Source organism: Asparagus officinalis, chromosome 5 (genome assembly GCF_001876935.1).
Source record: "Asparagus officinalis chromosome 5, Aspof.V1, whole genome shotgun sequence".
NCBI classification, from domain to species: Eukaryota; Viridiplantae; Streptophyta; class Magnoliopsida; order Asparagales; family Asparagaceae; genus Asparagus; species Asparagus officinalis.
In genome coordinates, this window is record NC_033798.1 from 127,647,286 (window position 1) to 127,657,106 (window position 9,821).

At 36.4% G+C, this 9,821-nt stretch overlaps 2 protein-coding genes and 1 long non-coding RNA gene across 3 annotated transcripts in view; 1 reads left to right on the forward strand and 2 right to left on the reverse strand.

Moving 5' to 3' along the window:
- Positions 2-546, reverse strand: LOC109843671. Its single transcript, XR_002247755.1, has 2 exons — positions 356-546; positions 2-226 (listed from the first exon to the last, which is right to left on the reverse strand). It is a non-coding gene; the product is annotated as an uncharacterized LOC109843671 (long non-coding RNA).
- LOC109841233 (60S ribosomal protein L23) lies at positions 2,806-9,317 on the reverse strand. Its single transcript, XM_020410141.1, has 4 exons — positions 9,211-9,317; positions 4,530-4,814; positions 3,318-3,359; positions 2,806-3,185 (listed from the first exon to the last, which is right to left on the reverse strand). Exons 1-4 carry the CDS (start codon positions 9,221-9,223, stop codon positions 3,103-3,105), a joined length of 423 nt encoding a protein of 140 aa, XP_020265730.1. The 5' UTR covers positions 9,224-9,317; the 3' UTR covers positions 2,806-3,102.
- Positions 9,632-9,821, forward strand: part of LOC109842587 (crossover junction endonuclease EME1B-like) — a 4,796-nt gene continuing 4,606 nt past the window's right edge. The window contains exon 1 of the mRNA XM_020411444.1: positions 9,632-9,709. Within this exon, the coding sequence (XP_020267033.1) occupies positions 9,632-9,709 (78 nt within the window). The remainder of the gene's footprint in view (positions 9,710-9,821) is intronic.

Here is a 9,821-nt window from a genome sequence, read left to right on the forward strand (position 1 = left end):
AAAAAAAAAATTACAAATAAACAAATATTCTACCAACGTGCCATTACAGCTCCGATACAAATCAATCCAAATTGACGATCCTTTCAATTATCTGACACTGCCATAAACTTTCAATCAAACAATTAGAAATACAAGAAGAAGCCCAATTCGACCTCGCTCCAAACCCTAGATTTAAAATTGGGGGAAAACCCCGTTCTCTTCACGAGAAAATCATACGCTAACATCGCTTGAACGAAGAGAAACAACGAGATCACAATGAAATATGATCAGATTGCGATTAAGAGAGAAATCCAAACAAACAAACGTAGATCTACGACGAGAAGAGAGAGAGAGAGAGAGAGAGAGAGGGAAGTACCATGATTTTGTGAAGAATGATTCCCCCACAGCTGAAGAGGGATCAGCGAATGATAATAAAGATTTGTTAATATAAAAGAAAGGTGAGGAGAATTTTATTGCTGTAAGGAGAAATCAGGCGAATGATTTGATTCGGTCCTGACGAAATCTTATGGGGAAAAAAAAATTCTTCCAAACGGAGGAAAAGTACAATCTTGGCCGACCTGGTATCGTACTGTACTTATTAGAGGCGGTTTTCCATTTCTTGCTCTTGGGTGCAAGTTGGTGGGCCTTCGCTTTCACCCTTTTAAGTTTCAGAGTGGTGTTAGGGGCACACCCGAAACCACACCTCTAACCACACCTTCCCCTCTCATTTGCTACGGTACTCCGAGCCCACATGAGTTTTTAAATTTTAAAAACTCATGTGGGCTCGGAGTACTGTAGCGAATGAGAGGGGGAGGTGTGGTTGGAGGTGTGACTTGGGGTGTGCCCCTAACATTGGACAAATTTTTAAAACCGACACATTTCATGATTTAATTGCAAAAAACGACCTGTTTCTATTTTATTTATAAAAACCGACCCAGTTGGTTGAAACTGGGTCGGTTTTTGAAATTTTTTTCCCAAACTTCACGGGAGTTCAACTCTCGTGAAGTTTTGTTATGAGAAAAAACTTCACGGGAGTTCAACTCCCGTGAAGTTTCGTAAAGTTTTTTTAAAAAACCGACATGGTTTCAGCGACAGTGCTGAAACCAGGCCGGTTTCTCTAAATAAAACAAAAACGGGTCGTTTTTGGCAATTAAATCATGAAAATGGTTGGTTTTGAAAATTTGTCCCCCTAACATTTCTATAAGTTTTAACGGGTCCACCAAATTTTGCTTCCTTTTCATTAAAAATCATACGTAATTCTGATATCAATTTATGAAAAAAAAAGTTTATTATGACTTTTAGCGTAAAGATAATTGTTTTTTCATGACAGCCACATATTAAGTGCGTCAAATTGATAGGAACTTCCTTCAATGTTTTTTTTAAATACAAAAATTATCTTATATTGAGACGATTTCTGTTCAATTTTTATATGAACTATCCGTAATATTCCCACGCTCATCTCTTTTAAAAACTAGGTGAGTTTAGCCCATCTTCATAGTTTTAACAACTATGAAGATGGTTCCTATCTATTCGATCTATTTTAAAAGCAGTTTTCATTTAAAAATTTCCTTAAAAAAATTGAAATTTCGCAAGCCAATTCCTACAAACCCTTGTTTGTGTATAAGGTCTGCATGTGAATCAAAACCTCCAAACTAATTTTGGATCGATTTGAAGGTGCAGTGATATTTTTAATCCATTTAGATTTGAATTTTTATTTTCCAAGTAATTTTTTTCCACAAACATTTCACTGGATAAAAAAGAACCTGACTAGGCACCTTCTCCAAATAATTTTCTAGGTAAGTAAATTAAAGTGTACGTTATTGGATCAGCTTTTAGATGTCCACCTTTATAAAATGATTATAAGCTAGGACCCCTCTCGTACAAATTTTTTACAAAATTATTGGACAATGAATGAGATTAGTTCAAACTTCCTAGAGATATTGAAATCAAACCTGGGAGCATATATCAGTGCAAATTACATAATACTGGTTTGACATAATCTAAAGAAAGACCCATCATATATATATATATATATACATATATATATAGAGCAAGACTCCTATCAACTTAAGTTGATGTCCACCAAAGTTTGTAGCCACACATTTATTAATATAAAACACCTTTTTATATAATACATGGATCCCTAGGTAATATGAGTGGTTAAAAACTTTGGTGGACATACTATTCCCTATCCACTTAAGTTGACACAAGTTTTCACCTATATTAATCCATTTAGATTTGAATTTTTATTTTCCAAGTAATTTTTTTCCACAAACATTTCACTGGATAAAAAAGAACCTGACTAGGCACCTTCTCCAAATAATTTTCTAGGTAAGTAAATTAAAGTGTACGTTATTGGATCAGCTTTTAGATGTCCACCTTTATAAAATGATTATAAGCTAGGACCCCTCTCGTACAAATTTTTTACAAAATTATTGGACAATGAATGAGATTAGTTCAAACTTCCTAGAGATATTGAAATCAAACCTGGGAGCATATATCAGTGCAAATTACATAATACTGGTTTGACATAATCTAAAGAAAGACCCATCATATATATATATATATATATACAGCAAAAATTGCACATCCATTTTTATGGAACGTGCGGTCGCAATGATCTACACGGCCAGCATATACTAACATTAGAAGGATTTATCCTACGACGAACAACAGAATGTAGGTGGCCAGTATGAAAGCACAGCACATTACTGCGAGCATTATTACCAACCAAATAAAGGCAAGAAACTGCACCAAATATTTGGAATCCAGTGACTACACAAGTATCAAAACATTTTTATCACATCACAACCACAAGACTCAGGATACGAAGAAACTGCACCAAATATTTGGAAACCGGTGATTACCCAAGTATCAAAACATTTTAATCATACCACAACCACAAGGCTCAGGATAACAGGTATCTCATCAAAACTAACTGAATGATAAAGATTTGAGCAGAAAAATCCCAAGTCTCAAGTATCAAGTACACTATAGTGAAAATCAAATCCGACCATAAACAAGCCGCGGAACGAGGGAACTACAGAAATGCGATAGATAAAAACTGCTCTAAACCAAGCTGCCTCCTCCAAAATTTAGACTGATAAGACACACACAGCGTCATTACACGATAGCATTCGCTGCGCTCGCAATCCTCGGCCACAGATCAGCACATTCCTTTCCAATAGGCCCAGTGATGGCAGAACCTGAAAACCAAATATATAGTACAAAGTAAATTCTATTGGGACTAATGTGTATGGCACTTCTATCTGAAACCAAATATATAGTACCAAGATTGATTAGTTTCTCCAGTAATATACTTATACTGTGATGCTTACCTTTCATTTCTCCCTTTGGATTCACAATGACTCCAGCATTATCTGCAGATTGGTAACATATGTGGAACATGTTAAGAGACTACAAGCTGCAGTTTAGGCTTCTCAATTAGCCAGGACGATCATACTAAAACTCAGCTAAATAGACTAATAACATTCTTGTGGTGCAAGGTAGATAATAATAAACAATAGCATAATCAAATGTGATTAGCATGGAAAAAGATACCATACTGCCTTCTTACTTCAGCGTGAAAAGCATATAAGAGGACACAAAATGAGCTTTTCATTTTCCCACGATCGAGATTAAACTAAAAACCCTAAGAAACAATATTCTAAGGATAGTTGCGTACATTCATAATTTTTCCTCGAGAGCATTTAAAGGAAAACAGATGTCAAGGATGCAGTTTTGCTGATAGGGAAAAGTGATTTTTTTTTGGGGGGTAAATGACCGAACTACTATTTTAGGTATTTACCAGGAGACAGGTAACATGATGCAACAGAAGAAACATCATGCTGTTTAATTCTGGCTAAATAAATATATGCTTCTTACGACAAATAGTCAAAGCTGACCACTTAAATAAGTGAAGAAGCACCCAGAAGGGGGAAACAGAGCAAGTGATACATATGGTGGCATTTATCATCAAATGCTATTAGTTATACTCTGCTCTAGGAAATAAGATATAATAACTCTGAACTCCTTTTCCCATATAAACATGTAATACTGTTAAAAAATATCAAATTTCAAGTCAGCAATAGGCTAGTTTAACCCCCAAAACAATTCCATCGAGCTTGATGAACATAGGTTGAATAACCACTTAAATGGAAAAATCTTAAGTAACCCTTATACGAGTCAGTTTTTAAACTGTCAGGTACTGAGTTATCCAAGATGGCACCAATTCTTAGCTGTATGATAGTCTGATAGGTAACCCTTATATTTCAATATAGGAAAAACCTTAAATAACTCAACCAAATTTTCAGAGAATATACCTTACTTAATACCATAAGTACAAGAAACAGGAAGAAAATAATAAAGGTTAACAAAAGAGGAAACTAACATCTCACTTGTATAATAAAGAAGGATGTATAGAACAATGATACCCAAAAAAATCATTGACACACCATCATAATATATGCTAAACTTGTTTACAGAAAAACCTACAAATATCATAGCAACTTTCCAAGAAGTAATTTCAGATTGGATAGATATGGCAATACCTTCGAAGTACATGTAAACACCATCCTTTCGGCGAAATGGCTTACGCTGCCTCACGATGACAGCAGGCATGACCTTCTTCCTGAGATCAGGCTTCCCCTTCTTGACAGTGGCCATCACCATATCACCAACACATGCAGAGGGCAGACGGTTGAGACGACCTTTGATGCCCTTGACTGAGATGATGTAGAGGTTCTTCGCCCCCGTGTTGTCAGCACAGTTCACTGTCGCCGCCACCGGTAAACCGAGTGACATACGGAACTTGTTCCCCGCAGAACCACCACGTCCTTAAAAAATGGTCCAAATTAATATAATTTATGCATCTTGATAAAACATTCAGATTCCATCCAGGATGCATGCATTCAAATATCAGCTATGCACAAAAAGGAAGACATGTAGAAATATACGAAAGGAGTGTTTTGTTATCTATTAGAAGCTAGGAAGATGTGCATGAGATTCCAGGGATAAACTAATCATATTCCAACCCTTGTATTACAAGTAAGAGGAACAAATGTATCACATCAAGAAGAAGAAAATATGGCAATGACAAACTAAAACTAGATTAATATCATATATTTCTACATGTCCTCCTAAACTGTTTAAGGGGCTCTTTCTTACGGGTAAATAGGAGCAATAAGAACTAATAAAAAATCAATTTGAAGTGAGAAAGTAAAATGAAAAAGAAGAGGACAAAACAGAGAGTTGATGGACCTGACAAAAAACAGGAGTGGGGGCAAAAACATGATGTTAAAGTAACTCCTCAACAAGGTTCTCACATGTTGGGACAACCCGAGATCCAATAAAATTGCATTTAAAATTGTATTTATCCCTAACAGAGAAATTCAGAAGTTCGCCTACAAGAACATTGTCAAAAATAGAAAAAATGGACAAAAACGTTGATATCTCTCAAACCGGAGGGAATTTGGCGAAACGCACCGCGGCAAACCGAACTTCGATCGGTTTGGTCGGCCCCATCTCATCAAGATAATCGATTTTCATATATAATTCGTCTAATTCCGACTTACGGTTTGAAAGTTATGACCCATTCTTCGCAGCAAGTTATGTTCCTTGACGCCTAAACTTTGCCTGCAATACTAGGGTTTGCCTAAACCAAGCCAAGTCTACTTGTTCGCCTGAACATTCAAGGCAAGTCCGCCTGATAGTGTGACTTCGCTTGAATCAAATAAGAAAAGCCAAGTTCGCCTGAATAACTTGACTTCGCCAGCAGAGCTAAGTTCGCCTGACAACTTAGCTCGCTTAAACATTGAGCTTCGCCTAAACGAAGTTAAGCTCGCCTGAACGCTTAACTTACGAAGCTCGTTTGCATAAGCCAAGCTCGCTTGAACGCTTGAAGCTCGCCTAAATTGATTTAAGCTCGCTTGACAGCTTCGCCTACGAGGTTCGCATGCATACTCTAACCTCGCCTGCAGGAGGTTTGCCCGCACAATCCAAGCTCGCCAACAGGGTTTAAGCTCGCCTGAACGCTTAAGGGGTTCGCCTGTCAACCTCACCTGTTCGCCTAGTTCACCTGTAAGCTCGTCAAGCTCGCCAACTTCGCCTGCAAACTTTACCTACGAGCTCGCCTGAGCAGTTAAAAACCACTTACTTGAATTGTGGAGGTCGTTACGCCCACTTCCCACGATCTAAGGGGTTGGTTACAACCATCCTTCTCGATAAATAGCCATATTCGGCTACAGAGAAGGGGATCTTGGCTTTTTGAGATCATGGGAACTTTTGAACTATTGGCAATCGGACTTCTTGGAGATAGAAGAACCGAAGCTTGCATTTTCTTTGCATTCGGCCTTAATTCTAAAGTTCGGGTGTTCGAACTCCTTTAATCAAGCTTCTACCACGTGCTGAAGTTTGTTCGCAATCTCGTTCAAATCGTCAAAGGGAAACAAACTCGACACGAGCATAGAGGGAGGCATCCTATCGCTACCAAGAACTCACGTTAAACAATGAGCGATCGAATCAATTCTCTTCGCTTTTGTGTAAAAGTGATTTTTGATTTGTAATCAAATTTCAATTAATACAAATCTTTGAGATCAATTTTATGACCTACAGTAGAGTGAAAGTAATAAAAAAACTCACAGATTTACGTGAAAAACTCTCTAAATGAATTTGGGGTAAAAACCACGAGCAAAGATAGAAAAAACCCACTATGAGCAAAAATTTTAGAGTTACAATCTCTCTTTACAACGAGAAACTCTCTATTTTTCTCTTTCTTCTATATGTAGAGTTGTTTCTAGAATGGATTTTTCCTGAAGAGTTTTGAGCATGTTTATAGCGGTTGAGAAAACACTATTCCTAATTTTATAATATTTTTTCTTATATTGTGCTAGCCTTTTGGTGGCCGCTTTCCACTTTCGGTGCATTTATTTTTGTGGGGCCCATCACCTTTTTGTTTGTCCATAATTGTTGTTAGCAATTGCAGCTGACAATTTAATATCTCCATGAAGAAATGTTATTTTTACATCATACTGCTCTAGATGTAAGTCAAATATAGCTCATAGCTAGGACTATTCGGATTGTTGTAAGTCAAACTACAATATAAAATATTTCATTAAAATCAATACATTCTTTCTGAGCATATCCTTTTATTATCAAATAAGATTCTAGGGATGTAAATTTACCGAGACAGAATTAATAGAAAGATTTGACTTTTTCAGAAGAATTATTTGAAGAAAATCTTGCAGCGCTTTAACATGCAAGATTGTAATTCAATTTCTACCCCACTTCCTGTTAATTTTAAGTTATCCTCCACTATGAGTCCTAGCAGTGAAGAAGAGATGATGGAGATGTCTCGAGTATCGTATGCATCAGTAAGGGAAAGTTTAATGCTCACTATGATTTGTACAAGACCAGACATTGCACAAGTAGTGGAAGTGGTTAGTCGATACATAATGAATCCTGGTAAAAAGCATTAAAATACTGTAAAAAGGGTCCTAAGATACATTAAGGGAACCTCAAATGTTGCATTATGTTATGGGGGATCAGATTTTATTATCAATGTATATGTTGATTCTGATTATGCAAATGATTGTGATAATAGCAAATCCACCACAGACTATGTGTTTGTACTTGCTGATGAAACTGTAAGCTAGATTTTAAAACTGCAGCCAGTTGTGACTATTTTAATAACAGAAACTGAATATGTAGCAGCTACACAAACTAATAAAGAGGCGATATGGTTGAAGATAGTGCTGGAGAAACTCGGGCATGAACAAAAAAATATCTCTATTATGTGACGGTCATAGTGCTTTGCATTTAGCAAGAAATCCAGCTTTTCATTCAAAGACAAAACACATTCGAGTTCAGTACCACTGCGTTCGTGAGAAAGTAGAAGAATGAACAGTAAATATACAGAAAATTCACACGAAAGACAACTTAACAAACTTTTTGACAAAAGCAATCAATACTAATAAATTTATTTGGTGTCGATTCTCTTGTGATCTGTCGGAGATGTGAGCAACATGAAGATGACAAGATAGAAAGAATGACATGAAGATATGATTGATACTCAATCAAATATTTAAGTGGGAGAATGTCAGCCGTAATTACTGACAACAGCAATTGTGGACAAATAAAAAAGTGACGGACCCCATAAAAATAAACGTACCAAAAGTGAAAAGCTTGCACCGAAAGGTTAGCACAGTAAAAGAAAAAATATTATAAAATTAGAAATAATATTTTCCTAATCGCTATAAATAGGCCCAAAACTCTTCAGAAAAAATTCATCCCAAAAACAACTTCACATATAGAAGAGTGAGAAAAATAGAGTTTCTCCTTGTAAAGAGAGATTGTAACTCCAATGTTTTTTCTCATAGTAATTCTTCTATCATTGCCCGTGGTTTTTACCCCAAATTCATTTAGGAGGTTTTTCACGTAAATTTGTGTGTTCTTTTTATTACTTTCACTAAACTATTCGCTAAGACCCTGCTCTATTAGGCCTCAGGTTTGTCCCAACATCACCAACAAGATCAACTGAACTAGTTGTTTATAAGTGCACAGATCTTGGGAAAACATTTGAACTTAGCATAGGGAATCATAACTATACAAGAGCATCTTAAAATAAGCCATCAAATGCAATTTGGCGGAACTGAAATAAGATGTTACCACTCATTCAGCAAAGTTCTCACTCTGACAATCTAAATTCTAAGCTAACCTAACTGATTGGAAATAAACCGCACAAATACACTAAACTGGGAAGTTTCTTGAACTAGGCAAAGGATATAACACCATATAATCAGATCAAAATATAAGCTGCAAAACGCAATGAGCATTCTCTTTGAACTTCAATGACGCAAGCAAATTATTATCGACAACAGCTAATTTAATTTGAGATATCTCCATTCTCTTATCTTAGTATCTTTCATCATCTATGTTTAATTATTCTACTTTCATAAGCAACCACAATAACTGAATAATCACATAAAAAAGGAAGCAATAAATGCCCGGAAAGAACAAATGATCTGAAACGAAAATCCCTAAAACTGATTCCTTGAATGAAATTTTTGATTAAATATCTTTAAAGAAATAAGCTCAAAGGAAAGATCGCCAGTATAATACCCTAGATTCGTGAACGATAAACATTCAAAATTGATTGCACGGAATTTCAAATGTTGATCAGATCATAAACCCTAATTGCGTGATCACGAAAGAGGAAAATGAGGGAGGAATTACCTCGCTTCGACATTTTTGCCCTGGATCTGCAACAAGGTTTTCAGGGAGGCGGCCCTGCGAGGTTCTATATGGTTCTTTCCTAGGGTTTAGCTTCTGGAATTACCAAAATGGCCCTAAGTGTGTAAACTGTAAATGTGAAATTATGAATATTTAACTTCCGATTTCTGCAAAGGTTAATATTTAATGCTGTATTTAAAAAAAGAGTGGTGTTAGGGGCACACCCCCTACCACACCACCAACCACACTCTCCTCTCCCATCGCTACAGTAAACCGGACCCCACATGAGATTTTAAAAATTTTAAAATCTCATGTGGGGCCCGGTTTACTGTAGCGATGGGAGAGGGGGGTGTGGTTGGTGGTGTGTTAGGGGGTGTGCCCCTAACATTATTTTTAAAAAAACGAATGTGTGTTTTTTGGAAGCATGAAAGCACGTGGAATTTTTACTTTTGCCAATATTGTTATGGTTTTTGCTGATAAAATGGAAGGTGTGAACCAAAAGGTGAGAATTTTAACATATTTTATAGTTATGTTGTATAATGCGAAGATGTGTTAGAGCATAAAATTATAAAGTCCGTTCCTTGCTTTAACTTCGGAAGTTTTTTTTATGCCTG